This window comes from Squalius cephalus (assembly GCF_949319135.1).
Source record: "Squalius cephalus genome assembly, chromosome: 15".
Taxonomy (NCBI): domain Eukaryota; kingdom Metazoa; phylum Chordata; class Actinopteri; order Cypriniformes; family Leuciscidae; genus Squalius; species Squalius cephalus.
The window spans coordinates 11,902,743-11,921,615 of NC_137136.1; the positions used below are offsets into that span (position 1 = coordinate 11,902,743).

Consider the following 18,873-nt stretch of genomic DNA (forward strand, 5'->3'; position numbering starts at 1 on the left):
TCATATTTAATACGTGCGCCAAAAGCCTTTTTGCTTTAATGTGTAACAGTTAGTGCCACCAAGTGGCGAGTTGTGTCTTGTGCTTTAGAACAGAAATATTAGAAAAATAAAATACCAAAATATATTTATTTTAAAAGGTTTAGAAGTCATAAATATTTAATTGGTAAATTTAGCAGTATAGTTTGTAAAGAATTTATTTCCTACCACTCCTGCGGACTGAAGTTCCTTGATGGGACGGACAAGCCCGGTTGTTATAGCAACGTAAACAACGAAACGAAACTTCTACATCCTTACCGAGGGAATTTGAAGTCTTCCTAAAACAAAACGCAGATTTTTTTTTTTAATTTCTGCACTTTATCATTATAAGCATGATTACTCCGTCTGACTCCTTGTTGAAGTATGATTATCCGGTGTTAGTGAGCAAAAATACAGAGAGGAAGTCTCCAAAGGTAAGCACAGTTATTGTAACAGTTAACTGTTATGTAGCTAACGTTAACGTTATACGAATAAAAACAAACCTGCTAAAGTATAACGTTACATGGTTGTTGTAATAAAGCGTTAACACTTGATTTTCATATCTTCCTTCACATTTGACACAGAGTCGCCCTTTGAAAGTGAGTCCCCAACAGATTGTTGACGCCGGCCCGGTCCCACCACCACCCAAACCCAAGAGTCCCTCAGTGGATGCCAGCAAGCAGCAAACCGAAGAGATCCTAAATGCCATTCTACCACCAAAGTAAAATAAACCTCTTACAATGATTAGAAGTTTTCTTCAATCGAGTGCTGATACCTACCAGTAATCACATCACACATTAACGTTTAAAATGTTGGGCTCAGTAAGATAAATAAAAAATAATAACACTTTTATTCAGTAAGGGCACATTAAATTGATCAAAAGTGTCAGTAAAGACATTTATAATTTTACAAAAGATTTCTATTTCAAATAAATGCTGTTCTTTTGAACTTTCTATTCATCAAAGAATCCTGAAATAAATGCATCACGGTTTCCTCAAAAATATTAAGCAGCACAACTGTTTTCAACATTGATAATAATCAGAAGATATGTTTCATGAATAGCAAATCAACATATTAGAATGATTTCTGAAGGATCATGTGACACTGAAGACTGGAGTAATGATGCTGAATATTCAGCTTTTAAAAAAATCTCACTGTCCCCAAACTTTTCAATGGAACTGTATAAATCATACAAATGGTTCTGTTGCAGGGAATGGATGGAGGACAACCAGTTATGGGTGCAGCCAGTGTCCAGTGCTCCATGCACACGAATGGATGTTATTAATTTGCAAGAACAGCTGGACAAAACCCTGCAGGAGAGGCAGGCCAGAGAGACCGGCATCTGCCCAGTCCGCAGGGAGCTCTACTCTCAGTGCTTTGGTAAAAATACATATATTCTAAATGAAGTGTCTTGACATTGATTTACATGACATTTCCTCTTTCAATCTCTTAGATGAGTTAATCAGACAAGTCACCATTAACTGTGCCGAGCGGGGCCTCCTGCTGCTGCAAGTAAGAGATGAGATTCGCATGACCATCGCTGCCTATCAAACGCTGTACGAGAGCAGTGTGGCCTTTGGCATGAGGAAAGCACTTCAGGGGGAGCAGGGAAAGTCTGACATGGAGAACAAGGTCCTTATAGGGATAGTTAAATCAAAATCTTCTGCGGAACACACAAGAAGATCTCAAATGTTTTATTTGTCCATATAATGAAAGTCAATGGCATCCAAACTGACATTTTTTTTACTTTTGTGTGTGTGTGTGTGTGTGTGTGGGGACACACACACACACACACACAAGAGACATAATATCTTATGTCAAAATAAGATATTATTCAAAATATCTTTTTGTGTATGTGTGTGTGTGTTCTGCAGAAGAAAAATCATTATCTTTAAAGCATGACCGGACAATTACCATTATCTACTCATTGAGATAAAAACTCTTGGTAGATTTCAGAGTTGGAGAGCGAGAAGCGAGATTTGGAGAGGCTATTTAACGAGCAAAAGGCTAAATGTGAAGCAACCGAGAGACGGGAAGCAGAACGGCGGGAAATTGAGGAAAAGAAGCATGCCGAAGCGGTCCAGTTCCTCAAACGAACCAACCAGCAACTCAAGGTAAAGCAGAGATCATCATATTCAGGATTTCTGACATTACTTTTTCAGACTCTAATGTGTCCATTTATTTTTTAAGGCACAACTGGAGGGCATAATTACCTTGAAGAATAAAGCCTAGATATTATTAGAATATTAATACACAAACTATTCAGTTTCAAAAAATAAAACATTTATAAAAGCACCTGTTCTGAGTATTTATTCTTTTTTTTTTTTCTCCAAACAAAAGAAAAAGAATATACATAGATACACGGGTACATGATCCACCATTCAACACTGCTGAATCAGGACACACTGTCTTAAGTTAAAAACTTTGAAAATGCACAGTGCTGAAATGAATTGTAGTCATAATGTTCATGAGGATGTCTGGAGCCACAGTATGAATAAAGTGCATTGGAACGATTGCATCACAGATCAACCAAACCTTCACCGTTACACAAATCACTGTGACTCCACTCCAGATGTTCCAATTTAGCCACCGGCATGACGATGGAAACGGGGATTGATGTGACTGGGTTTCTGACCAGGTCTTATCGCTTAGCTCGTTTGGATTTCTTGCCATCCAAGGGCATTTTTCGGTTTTTATTCTTGTTCTTGACATTGTGCGTCTCATAATAGCGGACCCCCACTTTCTTCACTTTCTGTGCACGCTCCAGGCTTCTTTTCTGTTAGGGTGAAGTAGTTCAACAGAGAGAAAGGGATTAGTTTGGTCTCAAATTCATTTGAGATGTCTTTACTATGGAATCAGAAAGATTGAGAGAGCTGGGAGAACAGTGCATACCTCTTTAGATGTGAGTTTGGTAGCCTGGGCAGGCTCCTCATCTTCCACAGCTTTCCTCTTTTTGCCCACTGTCACAGCTGGAAAACAAAAAGAGGTTGAGTGTCTTTTACTCACTTCTTTACAGCACCAGACATCCCATAATCATTGAAACATCTCTGAAAAGACTCAGAGGAAATATTCAGTGTATTCAACTGGGTTTGCAAGTCTTACCATGCATTATGGAGATTTTTTAAATATTGTTTATATTGCTGTCTATATCAATATTTATTAATATTATTGTGAATTTTTAAATACTGTTTAGGATCAGTAATCATTTGTTTTGAAAGAAACGTAAATTACTTTTATTTAGCAATGATGCATTAAATTGTCAAAAGTGACAGTAAAGACATTTATGATGTTAAAAAGATTTCTATTTTAAATAAATGCTGTTATTTTTAACTTTTTATTTACCAAAGAATCCTTAAAAATCTATCACGGTTTCCACAAAAACCGGTTTTCAATGTCAATAATAATAATAATAATAATAATAATAATAAGAAATATAGTAGTTAATGTAGTAGAAATAAGTAAATGTAGAGGTTTTGAGTAGCAAATCAGAATATTAGAATGATTTCTGAAGGATCATGTGACACTGAAGACTGGAGTAATGTTTTCCGTCAAAAGAATAAATGACATTTTAAAATATATTTAAAAAGAAAATATATTTTTTTTAAATTGTAATACTATTTCACAATATTACTTTTTCTACTGTATTAAGTATTACTGTATTTTGATTAAATAAAGGCAGCAATGGTGAGCATAAGATAATTCTTAAAATTAAATTAAAAGATTTAAAAAAATCTTACTCCAAAAAATTCTATAAAAATATAAATTTATAAAACCAAAAATATAGATGTTCATTAAATATGCAGTTCTAGAGGCCATATCTTTTTTTAATACACAAGCATTTGGCATCAACTTGGGTTAGTTGGGTGGGTGTACCTTTCCGTTGCAGATTCTTTGCAGAATTCTGCTTTGCTGTGGCTTCAGTGAACACCTTTTCGGAAAGGCCTTTAGGAATGCTGTAAAAACAAAGACAACACATTAGAATATCAATAGGTAAGAGCTAAACACTGAACTCAAAATCACAGAACCCTCTCATAACCTTTTCAATATCAGTTTAAACATACCGTATGGCGGAGAAGTGCTTTGACTTGGCACGATCAAGAAACTGTTTCAATTTGGCAATCTTCATATCCATCTCTTTATTCACTTCACGTGTGCTCTTTTTCTCCGCTGGATTCTCAGAGGATTCTTCTTCCTGTAGTTCTCCACTCTGCTCTTTTTCCTCATCCTCCTCATTTTCCTCATCTTGCTCATCTTCTGAACCCAAGGGTTCCAGGATGTCAGGCATCTCGACAGGAACAAGGTCCTCCTCGCTGAACTCCGGAGCGACGTTTAATTTGCCAAAGTTCTGCTTGACATTACTGAAGATTTTCTGCATCTCCTCTTGTTTCTGTCTCAGCAGCTTTTGATCTTCCTGCTGGCTAGATGAGGCCCCCTCCACATCCTGAGCTTCAAGTCTGTTTTCTAACTCTTCCTTCTCGGTTTCCTTCTCAGCCATTTCCAGCATCAGTTTTGCTTTGTACTGATTGGAAAGATCAAGTGTCAGTTTAAGACTATAAATGTTTAAAAGTGCATTAGGGTCTGCTAGTATAAAGACTGGCAAAATTCAAGTAATTTTGTTGGCCACAGTGACTTAAAAAAGGATTTGTACCAAGTAATTCAATATGCATTAAGGAAGTTACATATAAACAATGTTTTCTGAGGTCTTTTAGAACACAATGCTCTAATTTTACAAAAGATTAGTCTTGGAACTCATTTTTGAGTAGAGCCTGAGCTATTGTTTTACTAAAAGAATCTAAATTTTGTGGAAAATTAAGAACATTTACCTCTTCATCCATCTCGGCCCCAGGCGGCTTCACAAAAAAGGGGATGCGTCCCCTCTGCCAATCATTCAAAACCATTTTAGACACAGTAGACAGATCTGGCTCTCCACCCTGTATTACCAGAACAACACAAAACACCAGTCGTTACAGCACAGACATGTACAGTATTTGGACAAAGACAAAGATGTGAACTAACCCGTGTAGGGCTGGGTATCGATTCAGATGTTACAATTCGATTCGATTTCGATTTTCGATTTCGATTCTAAATTCGATTTCGATTCGACTCAATGAATTTAATACAAATCCTATATATTAAAAAAAAGTGAACATAAGTTTACAAGTGGTTAATTAATAAAAAGAAATTAAGAGCTACAAACCTGTATATTAAACTTTTTATTTTAGGTACACTTGGGTACATTAAAACAGAATCATATTTACCTGTGCCCTTCCTGTTTAACAGGGAGGACATTACAGAAATGTAATAAAGTTATCAAACAGCCTGCGCTGCATTAATTATAAATTATATATATACTAATCCTTATTAAAGTTACAGAAGTTCTTTAGTCAAGAGCAGTGAGTGTTTTTCTCTGTTTCCTTTGTTCTTTGATTAACTTTAACGACAGAGATAATTAGTGGACACTGTTTACGTACTGTCCCTTTAAGACCAGCCGCTGCTGCCAGAGACGCGGATCTCAAACGCGCCTCATTCTATCACGAGTCACAACAACTCTTCACGTTCATCAAAAGACTGCTCTTATGTTATGAAGATACTCGACAAAGACATTTTGGCATAATTGTGTGTGCTATTGTTCGTTCAAGTGCGAAAGAGAACTGTATTCTGGGCTGTCTTGTGCGCACGCACGATATCAGTGCTAGTCTTTCTGTCACAGTCATGACATTCACAGGCAGCGTGCTCTTGTCGCGAACGAATGGTTTAAAAACATTTGCATGAATAAGAGCGGGATTATGTAACACTAGCCAGAGGATGACAAAAATTCACAGATGCTGCGTTAATTGCGTTAACAGCCCAAATTTGTTTATTTAAAAAAAATCGCAGCATTTTTTGCGTCATATATGTGTAGGCTTGACAGCGCGATTGCGATATGATTAATCGTGCAGCACTAGTTGAGGTTATTTTATGATTAAGATAAAAACATAAAATCTCACAGCATTAGCTATAAAATGGAGTTTGCAAGCCTATAAACAGTGGATGAAAACTAATACTGGCTTTTGGGTAATAGATAAATAAATATGGAAAAAAAATCGAGAATCGATTTTGAATCGACCACATTTTAAAAAACGATTAATCGAAAAATCGATTTTTTTGCCCAGCCCTAAACCCGTGTAACCAACATGTAGGCCAAAATCCTTTTAGAAAACTCAGATTTTGAATTAAATCTTAGTGGTTTTGGCATAAGAGTAGCATAAAATGTGGCTATTTGAACTTTAATTTAAATGTTTTCCACCAGCTTAAAGTAAGCAAACTGTCACATCTCAATCGGACACGCTAGAGGAACGAATAAACAAATGTGCCGCGAGGACCGAGCTGACAGTTCATTTTATCAGATACTCCACCATCAGGCCAGACCTTAAGCAGTTTTCCGGTGCGAAAGGCGAGCTTTTCCAGGAAGTCCTCGGCGGAGCTCCAGGATGGAATGCGGTATGTCTTCTGGATGTACTCCGCTTTGGCCCTCTCCAGCACCGCTCCGATGTGATCCTCCGGAGTTCGGATCTTCTCCACTTGGACCTAAAAGCAACATATATAAAATAAGTGGATGAAGTGGCCGCTGGGATTGCAAAATCGGAACGGTTGACTTTGAGAGTCCAGGCCATCGTACCACTCCCTTCAGCACAATGTCAGTCTCGCTGTCGTCGGAGGGGTAGACGACGCCGGGACAGTCGATGAGGAAAAGGCGTCTCATTAGTGTGATATACTGCCAGACCTGTCAGACAGAAACAAAACAGTTGGTTGTGGCATAAAGCTTAAGCATGAACCAGTCCATAGATTCATCCATTTCCTCCATTTAAGAAACCACAAGACCGAAAACATTTCAATATAACGAACTGCATTTAAACAAATGCGATTTATAATAACTTGTGTCAAGTTAACAAGCAGTCAATTCACTTTTGAGTTAATAAAAATGAAGCTAAACAGGCCTAAAGAGTGACTGAAGCAAATGTAACATTTCAACATTAGGAAAAACTAGTTAAAGAGACATAACAAAAAGAATTGTAATCAATCAAATCAATCTATTTATTTCATAATCGAACTAGAAACTCTGTTTTTAAAAGAAAAGAAAATAGTGGAAAGAAAACGTCTAATAATTGAAGAATCACCCAAATCAGGGCACACAAGGGAGATTTTATATTGTACAATTTATCATTTAAAACATAAACAGAACAGTGTGGAAGTCCAGATTTGTTTAGAATTTGATTTCAATCTGGCCTCTGTCAGTAATGTGTTTTTCCTTCGCCTTGAACTTTCACTCGCTCTCAGTTCCATGTTTGTAAAATGAGAGGAAAAATTTGACAACATAAAAAAGTAATTTCACACAAAAACATGAATACACAAAAGTAGAAGCCAAAACCAAACTGCTGGAAACTTAAGCCATCCAAAATGTTAACACATGTCAGGAGCTGGCAGGTAGTCTTACACTCGCTACAAATAAATTCAGGATCATTTAATGACCCTTAAAAGAAGAGTCGCTCAATCGTCTGATGTTTACGATCAGTATGTAACAACTACAAGTGGATGTTATAAGAACAGATCACCAAAAATGAAAAATCTTAAATAGAAGGCGACTTGAAATGCAGTTTAAGTGCTGCATGTGTTATTGGCTGGTTGACAGCCTTTCCTCTTTATTCATAGCATGGAAAATAGCAGCTTTAACATTGTGCTAAACTTCTCCTTTTGTCACATATTATTATTATTAACAATAATACATTTATTTTATGTATATGAGATGAAAACAAAAAAAGCTTCTGAGGTCTTACCTTAGTCTCACCAGCAAGGGGTGCCACGTTACAGACTTTTTTGGAGCGCAGGGTATTGATAACAGAGCTCTTTCCAACATTGGGGTAACCAATGAAACCAACACTGATCTGCTTTTTGTCTGAGTGGAGCTGAGCAAAAATCAATATGGACATGTTAATAGTAGGCAAAAGTCATTTTGAAAGTAGCAATTAAATAGAAGAGTTACACGCATATTGTCGAGCCCTCTGATATAATGTCGGTTTCATGGTATCAAGGTCAGGAAAACAAGACCTTGGAAAACCTTGGAAAATCTAAGAAAAACCTTGGATCAACTCTTCCCCCAATAATTTGCACACATTGCCTCTCACATTTCACGATTCACTTTTAAAAGGGGGCTCCTGCCCAAGAAATGAAGACTTCATAGGCCTCTTAAATGTCATTACACCTTCAGATTTATATTGCACGCATGGTAACCGGGATATTTTTGTGCCGGTGTTTTCTAACTCATCTAACTCGTCTTGTCATATAACTCTCACAAAATTTATGTTACGTAAGCCCACTCTCCTTTTTAGTATTTCCAAGTTTTTGTTTACGGCCGTGCTCCCAAAAATAGCTCAGAGGCAGATGTGAAGACAGGAGAGGAGCCCAATAGTATGGGAGGGTGGGGAGCATCTGGTACCTGACCAAACCACTGCTGTCTTTATCTGTTGCCATTACGGACCAGAAAACAGGCTGATCTTGTCCTAAAACTGCAGTTTGAGTAGATAAATGTTGTGGAGCGAAACCGCTGTGCATTTAAAACCTGCTGCCCATGGTTTCCAAGGCATGGTGTGTATGATGTGTGTCCACATAAAAATATGCTGTAACTGTTTAAGGTCTTACCTTGCCAAACTGCCGCAGGAGCTGGATAAGGGAGCCCTTGCCGAAGGAGTTGGTAAGGCTGGCGTGAAAGGCCAAAGTGGGGTGTTCCTGAGAAAGAACTGCAACCCAGCGTTTCTACAACATACATACATGTATAAGCAAGAATCTGTAGAATGATCCTAAGTGAATGATCCTTGTACGACAGTTTATATAATGATTTATTAAACGTCCATATTAATTTTTTTTCTTCCCAAAATGCATCCCTCTTTATGAATCGCAGTTCATCTTAAATTGTGTGTACATGTGTAAATGTACTGTAATGTACAATGTAAATTGACCTTGAGCTAAGGAAAGGCGCCACATAAATAAAACTCTTTCTTACAAATATAGAATTTTTTTTTAATGTTTATCTTTGATATAAATTCTAAAACTAAATCTGGTCCTCAATCTTTTCATAAGAGTCAATAAGCAGTAAAAAATAAATTGAATGCATATTTCTCTTTCATATTACATTTTCTTAATGTTAAATGATTTTAATTGCTGGTATAGGAGTGCAAAAAAAGAATGCATGCTCTTCAGTTGGCGTATACACAAGTCTTTCATGTCAGTTTCTGCCTTTATAAATCCCGTTTTGTTCTTCACTTCTGATGTAGGATGAAATCCATGGGATTTAGGATCAAATCTGGTCAAATGTGGGTTTTCTAAATGTCTCCCAATGTCTAGACATTAGAAGTGATCTATGAAATTAAATGTTTTTGAGAAGAGAGAACACATAAAAAATAAAATAAAAAAAAGCACAAGGGCAAGGGCTGCCCAACAAGAATCACTGCAAAATGATAAGTGATTCCCTCTCAACAACAAAAATAATGGGTTTCCCAATCATTTTCCTGTTAGGTTTACAAAAGACCTGTCATAAATCTGAAGGAGGTAGGCAAATGTTTCTTCGGCTTGAATGCAAAAGTCTGCAGCTTATAAACAGCTGGTAGAGCTCCCTCGTTTCCTGTTGCTGCATTTCAGAATCGCCAATAACACAATTTACAAACAACAAGAATTATAGATGTGAAAGATTGGAAAATATCTGTCAGGGAAGGAACTTTTAACTGGTTAACTATTACAAAAGTTGGGCAAGCCAAGATAAACATGCCTGTCTGTCAGTGAAACAAACTCCAGAGACGGGATAATTGAATGTACGGACAGGACACATTGCAGACAGTGGCCTTTTCCCAAAAACCCTAGTGAGCAGCCTTGCTGTCTACTGCCAACATAGGCAGTTCCCTACATCCTAATTGTCCAGGAACAACAAAAGCGACCATTTTGGATAGCTCTACACAGACAGGAATTTATTAAGTACTTGCTAAACAACATGATCCTCTAATAGGCATATAAATACATAACACATAAATATGGGATAAAAGTGTTTTTTATTAGATTTAACTATTTTGCAACTGAATGTACAAGTATATTTATCATTAAGACTTCTGACATTTCTATCACCAACTTAAATAGATATCAAAAGAGGCTAGAATTATAATAACGCTAAGCTAATAACACTAATACAAATACACAGCACACACAAAATGTTGGGTAAATAGTGTTTTTGTTTAGTATTACCAATATCTTCATTCCAAAATATAGTTTTTTTTGCTCCTGAATAAGTCGATTTATCATCAAGATTTCAAACATTTTCTTTCACCAACATAAATGAATTTCAACACAGGCAATGTTAGAATGTTGCTAATGACAAAATACTCTGACACATACTAAGCACAAACAAATGCTGGAAAAAAAATATGTTTAATGATATTTTTAAGCTAGATTTAGATTTGTTCTTAATTTAGAAGTAGATTTATAATTGACATTTCTGGTACTGTTTCAGCCATTTTGGATGGGCTTTCCCCCCCACTTAGCTTACTGAAGTGCACTTTGCTTGCATTCTACATTGAGTTTCCCCAAGTGAAGGTATCTCAAAAAGCATCTGGAACATCATTCCAGCCTACATAGGCAGCTCAACAGGTTATGGAACTAGTATGGAAGTATTCAGCTTTATTTTCTTACCGTAACCCATGTGGGAATGAGATCACACTTGTTGAGCACAAAGATGAGGTGCTTCCAAGGTTTCTCTTTCTTTAGGTAGGACTCAATGCTCTGGGAACGAGTGCCCATAGGGTCCCGAGCATCTAGCACCTGGATAACGACGTCCGAAGAGTCGATCACCTGTGCAAAACATGCTTCATTTTAAGATGTGGCATCATTTGGCAGTACTGTGGTTTTTATTAAAACTTTCAGAGCAAGTTGTTGTGAGATGGTTATAGCTACCTTATACAGCTCGCCCCAGATCCTCTTTGACTGACCCTTCTTAAAGATTTCCTCCCGAGCCTCGTCCCTGCAGTGATGGGGAAATGAAATGGCTTTGAGACATTTATCCAGTTTTTTCATAAATACCATATTTGCTATACCAACAGGGCATAGTTTCTGCAGTAGGGATGTACTGAGCTATAGGAACTTTAGAAATCACTCCACTCACTTGACTCCGCTGTCCTCAAACACCAAATCACGGTCTTTTTCAGTACTGTAGCTCTGAGCCGAGACCTCTGCCTTTTCAGCAAAGTCCTTCAGCTCTCCCACAGTCAAGTTGGGCCTCTTTCTTTGTGCCTTTGGCCCAAAAGTGGTCTCGAACGTCTCTGTGTCCAGAATGTGCACCTTGGAGTTCTACAAGATCCAGCAGATGATCAATTGACATTCATATTTCATGAGAACTGACTGTTATATCCTCCTATCATGATCTCCACAACTTTAGGAATTTCTTTTGCATTTTGACAGGTTTCTATGCCCCATTCCTAAGAGGAAAAAAGCCCCAATGATTTTTGGGAGAGCGGAGTGTACTCAACACATTTTATGGCATACTAGAGTGTGTCATAAAATGTTGTTCCATACAAAGCAACATGAATGCTTCTATTAAGCATATATTAATTTGACTTTGTTTACATAGCATATAAATATATTTAGTTTTTTTAAAACTGATCTTTTGGATTGACCTTCTGTTTGATGAAGTGCTGAAATCTGTTTGTTTAGACAGTGTGGTCTGACTATCTACTACAGTAAAGATTTATGCGTCAACAAGATGCTAAGAGACATAATACACTAAATAAGGTTGAATTTGTATTTGGAAAGCATTGCACACTTTGTAACATCCCAAACAAAGAAAATTTGAAATCCGATCTAGACGCATTCCAAAAAAAAAGATCAGATTGTAAACTTTTTCAAACTAAATGCAGATGTGGTTTAAATCAGATTTGTAAACACCAGCTTTACACATTTAGAATTGTATATACACTACTGTTCTGGTGCCAGTAAGATTCAAATCAGCATATTAGAATGATTTCTGAAGGATCATGTGAAACTGAAGACTGGAGTAATGATGCTGAAAATTCAGCTTTGCCAACACTAGTTAATAAAACTAGAAAAAAGTTGTTTTAAAATGTAATCATATTTCAGAATATTATTGTTTTTATTGTATTTTTGATCAAATAACTGCAGCCTTGGTGAGCATTTCTTTTAAAAACATTTTACAAATCTTACCGACCCCAAACATTTGAGCAGCAGTGTAGCTAGAATATAACTAACATTTTAACAAAAAGGCAGCTAATTTTACAGTGCTGATAAAAACAAATATTCCTATATCAAGATCACACAAATCCTAAGAACAATGAACGAAACATCTTACACGTTTAACTTCACCCGGCTAAATTGCAATCTGTAATTACCTAAAAAAAAAAAGAAAAAAAAAGGAAGCCATACCACTGTTGCAACAGAGGATGGAATAAAACGACAAGCAATTTACAGATCTTGTCAAAGCCAGTAACATTTCTCGTAAGAAATTCTACTTCTGGTAAGGTTGCATTTCTTTGGAACAATTGACGTGGATGATAAAAAAACAACCTGATTTGAGGCTAACCACCACATCACAACATGTTCAAAATATTTCTGAGAAAGAGCAAATATGTGCGCAAACAATGGGCACTACGGCACACGCTGGAGGGGCTGCTCAAACACCACAAATCAAAAAGAGAGGACGAAAATATATATGTACAATAATTAAGCCCGTATCATCAGTTCCCTGCAACCAAGGTTGAATACAAGAACAAAAACATAATAAATGTCACAGTTCTGAGACACAGAATAAAAGTAAAGTGGGATGTTCATTACACAAAGTCCTAAAAGGTTTTGCTCACACATGGAACAGTTTAGATCCTGAAGTGAATCAACAACAGTTGCAGAAGGAACATGAAGAACTGAGCAAAACATTACATTTTATTCTGAGCACATATTTTAGCTCAGTTCTTTAACACTGGCAAATGGCGAGCCCTCAGGTGCCAAAGAGCAAGTTCTAACGCAGGTCAGGCCGTAGACTCACTAGTACACCGCTGTCAGACTGACAAAATCATTTTGCTGTGGTTAGCACGCGTTGCACGAGGTCTACAAGTTACGAGACGTTTAGGCAAGAGGCGAAAAACAAATACAAATGAGCAAATGAAATGCAAATTGTTTATGAGAATTTGCCGGAAATGAGCAACTGGTCATTCAAGTCGGAAATGGACTTTGTGAGTGGGCAATTTTACTCTTGAAGTTTATGGTCAGGGACATTTTTGCTTTATTTTTTTCTAATCATAACACACAGAAACTCCGTGTATCATAAAAACAGCACTACTAACAAACTATTATCAATCGTTTTCAGTAATTGAAACAAAACTATATGAAAAACGTAAACTTAAATGTAAACTAGAAATTAGATGTTAAATTGGCAAAAACTGAAATAAAATTAAAGCTAAAACCAATAAAAATGACCAGTGAATGGCGCACAACTAAATTACTAAACTTTTAAATGAAAACTGAAAATAAATATAAAAAAAAGCTCATTTGAAGAAATACCATAATAAAGCATAAATACTAAAATAACACTACCGCGTGTAAAGGCCAGAGTTAGACGTTAACATGTTGCTAACATAGCATTTTGATACTCTAAAATATGTCAAACTTAAATTTTTTCTGTTTTAAGTGAATTATAAATATATTCACATTTCTTTGATGTATTGATTTTACAGAGCTCATCCCAATGAATTATGGGACTGGCTGCTCAGCCAATCTCAAAGGGTTTCAAGCAAACAGCCTACCTGTCTCCTCTCAACAGGCTACATTGGGACTAAAAAACAGGATTTTTGTATTTAAAAACAGTGGATGTATACCAACGTATCCGCATACTCACGTGTGCCTTTATTCGGTCATGCAGCAAGGACATCGGCAGCTTGCTCTGTTTCATCACTACTCTGTACGGACTTTTCTTTACTGCGTTCATCTCTTCTTGGAATTTCTGCAATGATGACTGCTTGATGACACGTGTATTAGCTGCATAGGGAGCATATGGGAAAAGCAAATCAATATTTATATATTCAGATCCTAAACCTACTTGGAAAAGAGGACAATTGAGGCTAATTCCCCTCAATAATCATTCACACAGATTAGGATTCAATAAAACTCTAAAATGCTCTTACCGAACCACTTGATGTTGGGCTCAACTCTGGCCACAGTTCCAGGGGCAACTGTGTTCTGGTATTGCAAGGGCTTGATCACCTTACCTCGATTGTTGCTGTGAGCATAATGAAAAAACATGCATGTTTTATGCAACTAATTCTTGTCAATACCTCACGACCCACTACAACTATATAAAGACATGCTTACAAATATGTAGATGTATGTTGGATATGCTGCTACTGCTAAGATGTATAGTTTGGTGATTTGATTAGAGTAATTGACTGTATTCTTGTTTTTATTTTATTTGTATGGCTTTCTGTCTTGTATTGCTTTGTGGACCCTAGGGAGATTAGCAACCACTTTCTGGAAGCTAATGGGGATCCAAATAAAGAACTAGTGTTTGCTACTAATCTGAAACTTGTATATGTCATTTTGTAAATCACAGGTCAAACTGTTACCATCTCTGCTTCTGTCTGTACATATTCAACCGTCGGATGGTGGCACGGTCCCTCATGTTGTTCCCTCCAGCTCCCTTGACTCGGTCTGTAATGTTAAAAAAATATGGACACACATTGTTATACACAGGGACATATAGTTCAATCTACTTTAATTTTGGGTGAACTGTGATAGATTGTTTAACTGGAACACAAGGGTTAACAGAATGGGGTTTTGAAAGAAGTCTATGTTCACCAAGGTTGCATTTTTTTATTAAAAATACAGTAAAACAGTAATATAATGAAATATCAAAGTAACTGTTTTCTATTTTAATATACTTTATAATGCCATTTATTCCTGTGATGGCAAAAGCTGAATTTTCAGCATCATTACTCCAGTATTCAGTGTCACATGATCCTTCAGAGATCATTCTAATATGCTGATTTGATGCTCAAAACATTTCTTATTGTCATCACTTGTGAAAACAGACCATCATATTATTCAATTATATTCAATTATCGTCAATTATTCTTTGATGAATAGTTCAAAAGAACAGCATTTATTTAAATGTCTTCACTGCCACTTTTTTGATTAATTGAATGCATCCTTGCTGAATAATTTGTATTAATATATATATATATATATATATATATATATATATATATATATATATATATATATATATATATATAGTATTAATTTGTAACATGTGTCCTTAAACTTATCCTTGATTACATTCAATACCTATGTTAACTTCAGATCAGCAATCATGTGGGCATATATGCTAAATATTATTTTTCAAAAAGAAAGATCACCTTCTGTTTTTAAATCGTTTTTTATGAGCAGTGTAGAACCAGGATTTATAGCAAAATAGCACTGAAAGTAACAAATCTTTGGGATATTTAAAAATGTGACAACCATTGTAGTGACAGCACAATAATTGCTCAGACTGATAACTGATCCGGAACATTTTTGAAAAACAATCAAACATTGTGGTAGCAATCTAGTACCATTTTTATTTGATGTTATAATTGTCATGTAAAAACACGGCACGTTTGGCACACTGACACGGTCATCACTATACAAGTGCCAACAGCCTCTGATGGGACATTTAAATGCTTGACAGAAGTCGTGGTTACACACAATCAACGAGTTACCCTGGACGAATAGAGGCAAGTTGCTTTACAACATGCAACAGTGAAAACATAACTACAGAACGACTCGTATACTTCTCAACAAGAGTTGGCTAATAGCTTAGCCTTGCTAGCAGTTCACATTCAGACCAGCTGTTCATTTCATCTTACCGGGATTACTGCTGGAGGTTGAGGGATTTATGGAGCTTTTCCCCTTGTATTTTGGTTTAACCATTGTGATCGATTACTCCGGTACACTCCCAATACTGTGAATATAGATATAAAACAGTATTTCAGTCCACTGTAGATTTCCACGTGTTACAATAAACTACACAACCCAGGAAGTACGTCATCAATCAAGCGACAGATTTTCATCTTTTCCCGTTGAGAAAAGTCAGTAGCTCCTCGGACTCATTTCAAGAATATCTAAAAAGCCACAGTTTACCCATTGGTATGCAATGTACCAATGTAAATATACCAAAATGTATTTGAAATACATGTATTTTATGCTAAGTACACTGCAAATACATTTACACTTTATGTAGGCCTACTTAATATAAATACCCTGCAATTGTACTGTTGGTATACTAAATTGATCAACTTCAAGTCTGCTAAATTGGAACAACTAATTTTGTACTTAATGGAGTTATGTGGAAATAGTGCTGAGGTCCAACTAAAGATAAACTTAAGTATATTTGATTGTGCTACAATGTAACTATTGCAAGTATACTTTAAGTGCACTTTAAATATCTTTAATTTAAAGACTGATGTATAGATCATACTATATTTACTAAAAGTGATATTAAAACACATTTTATGCTTAATATTAAGAAATGTGCATTGTGCAATAAACAAAGTACTCAAAAGTTTCATTAGCTTCATGCATTATGTCAGTAAATATGTTAATGGTTTTGTATTATACTAACTTAGTATGAAATAATGTATTTTAAATACATTTCGGTATAGTTTTTTTTTCACTAGAGGTGTTATGACCTTACAATTGAGAGAGTATGCTGTATTTGCATTTTTAAAAATGCTAGTATAATACCGCAGGACAGTTAAACTAATGATATGACAAACAAAAAAACTTTAACATATGAATAAATACTAAAGAAATGGAGTTGCAGACACTATATAAACTTGTACTTATAAATTCATTAATAATTTAAATGAAATATTGATATTGTTAAGAAAAATGCACATATTGTGCACCAATTACTCATATTTTAAAATACCATGTTTTTTTCTCCTTTTATTTGTTCAGTATATTTGGGTCTGAAACAACACAAAGGTAAACCTGAGCTATTTGTAACAATGTCTTCTCGGACTAACACAGCATCATTACAGTTATTGCTCCCATGCTGTTTAATTAACAGGGAAGCATATTTAATTTGGGAAACTCTTATTTGCAAAAAAATATCAGAATGACTATTTCTAGGCCAATACATGCATGACACTCATGTAGGACTCTGTATACCCAGAAGAGGGCATGCAATGATAGTTATTGCTTCAGTTGCATTATCCTGTTCCATGACTTCAAGCTTCAGCAGTGTCTGTTCGCTACATTTAATTAAGACTCTGTCTTCTGCTTTTGGACCGATTAAAGAAAGCCGTTTGAACTCTAAATTTTGATGCTATAACGAGATGTATGACTTACCTGTTTTCTTTCGGCACATGTTCTACTCTACAAGATTACATTCCACTCAAGTTAAAGAAAACAAAGTGGAAAAAGGAACAATAAACTTTGCATATTCTCAAAATGGTATTATAGAAAACATTACACAGATGCATTTAAACAGTTTTCAGCTTGGAGCAACGATAAATTTGTGTTGTGTTGCCAGCCGGTGTATCGTGTAAACTTAAAACCTGCACAGAGCCTGTGTGGAATGCGTAGATAATGGCTTCTGGGGCGGCCAACACAGTCAATGAGAACCAGGCATACCTTGTATAATACTAGTATTCTATAGACTTAGGGTCAGATTTTCTAACAGCTTGCGCCAGCGTAAACCCTCCAATGCACAATAACCATAAAATATGTTTAATGTTAAAATTCAATTAGGTGGAGTTAACATGACCTCAGGACATGTTAACAACCTATAGGCCTATTAATTTTTCCCTGTTTAGTACATCTGGCCCAAAAAATCCAGGACAATAGCCTATCAGAGATCACCTTTATTAGTTTAACATCTCACAATATTCTATAGATAACTTTTATTCATAAATAAAAACTTTTATTTGTACTATTTTCTGCTATTTCAGCATAAAAAAAAAAAAAAACAGTTTAGAACTTTCCTATATGTCGTATTTTTGAGTCATTTTTACACTGTTCAGGAATTAGAGAGGTATAAGGAATAACTCATGTAGTCGTTTGAGCACAGATTTGCACTAGAAACAGTTCAGACTCTGTCATGTTCTTTTTGTCATGTTTTTCTTCAATTGTTCGCGTTTACTCTGTTAAAATCAAATGTGACAACATCAGAAATGCTCAAATAGAGTTCGACCAAGAGAGAAAACAAAAACAATGCATAAATTATTTTCAGATTTAATTTTCCCTTTTAAAACCCACGTTACTCTGACGGCCAGCTTGTCTTAAACAAGAAGCTGACAGCATAAAAGAGAATGAGAGGCAAATCATCATGATTTCCTGAGACGTTTTCTCAGAGGACTGTCTCTGAAAAGCTATTAAATTGAATGGAGTTGCGGTTACGTGAAATTCTATATTTTGTTTCCAATCCCTTTATGAAAGCTCCAGACATTTTGCTCATTTCGATGATTGCTTGGTATAAACCACCATAAAAACAACACTTTTCAAAATTGGATTGGATTCAAAAAGTATATTGTTGTCTATGAAAATTTGTCATCAATACATTTGAAAATGTATAGTATTAATTAGAGCAATTTATGATTTGGTTGCACTGAATATTTGAATAAGCACTAACAGTTATTAAAAATATGTCTGGAGCAGGATTTTTTTTTTTTTATTCCAGAAACTACAGAAACTACTTTTGATGTGCTGGTTACATTTGCCAGATATTACCATAATAAATAGTATGTAAATAAATCAAAATTGCATTGGAAAAGTCAAATGAGGCCACGTTTCATGCTA

The 18,873-nt window shown here is 35.8% G+C and overlaps 2 protein-coding genes across 2 annotated transcripts; one reads left to right on the forward strand and one right to left on the reverse strand.

The window, feature by feature from the left end:
• Nucleotides 1-236: 236 nt before the first annotated feature.
• dnali1 (dynein, axonemal, light intermediate chain 1) lies at nucleotides 237-2,304 on the forward strand. The gene is made up of 6 exons (XM_079894886.1): nucleotides 237-449; nucleotides 600-736; nucleotides 1,226-1,395; nucleotides 1,469-1,647; nucleotides 1,965-2,129; nucleotides 2,206-2,304. The coding sequence occupies exons 1-6, from the start codon at nucleotides 369-371 to the stop codon at nucleotides 2,245-2,247; spliced, it is 774 nt and encodes a 257-aa protein (XP_079751012.1). The 5' UTR covers nucleotides 237-368; the 3' UTR covers nucleotides 2,248-2,304.
• gnl2 (G protein nucleolar 2) lies at nucleotides 2,304-16,125 on the reverse strand. The gene is made up of 16 exons (XM_079894884.1): nucleotides 15,939-16,125; nucleotides 14,658-14,742; nucleotides 14,220-14,314; nucleotides 13,934-14,073; nucleotides 11,195-11,379; nucleotides 10,987-11,053; nucleotides 10,726-10,884; nucleotides 8,692-8,805; nucleotides 7,830-7,958; nucleotides 6,674-6,778; nucleotides 6,424-6,582; nucleotides 4,839-4,946; nucleotides 4,077-4,534; nucleotides 3,889-3,968; nucleotides 2,908-2,984; nucleotides 2,304-2,791 (listed from the first exon to the last, which is right to left on the reverse strand). The coding sequence occupies exons 1-16, from the start codon at nucleotides 16,000-16,002 to the stop codon at nucleotides 2,657-2,659; spliced, it is 2,160 nt and encodes a 719-aa protein (XP_079751010.1). The 5' UTR covers nucleotides 16,003-16,125; the 3' UTR covers nucleotides 2,304-2,656.
• Between the last annotated feature and the right edge of the window lie 2,748 nt (nucleotides 16,126-18,873).

Coding starts and splice junctions, on each gene's coding strand:
- dnali1 (XM_079894886.1), top strand. CDS start 369: ATGATTACTCCGTCTGACTCCTTGTTGAAGTATGATTATCCGGTGTTA. Junction 450..599: donor CAGAGAGGAAGTCTCCAAAG/GTAAGCACAGTT, acceptor CATTTGACACAG/AGTCGCCCTTTGAAAGTGAG. Junction 1,396..1,468: donor GCTCTACTCTCAGTGCTTTG/GTAAAAATACAT, acceptor TCAATCTCTTAG/ATGAGTTAATCAGACAAGTC.
- gnl2 (XM_079894884.1), bottom strand. CDS start 16,002: ATGGTTAAACCAAAATACAAGGGGAAAAGCTCCATAAATCCCTCAACC. Junction 8,806..10,725: donor TCATTCCCACATGGGTTACG/GTAAGAAAATAA, acceptor TGTATGTTGTAG/AAACGCTGGGTTGCAGTTCT. Junction 7,959..8,691: donor TCCTGCGGCAGTTTGGCAAG/GTAAGACCTTAA, acceptor ATTTTTGCTCAG/CTCCACTCAGACAAAAAGCA.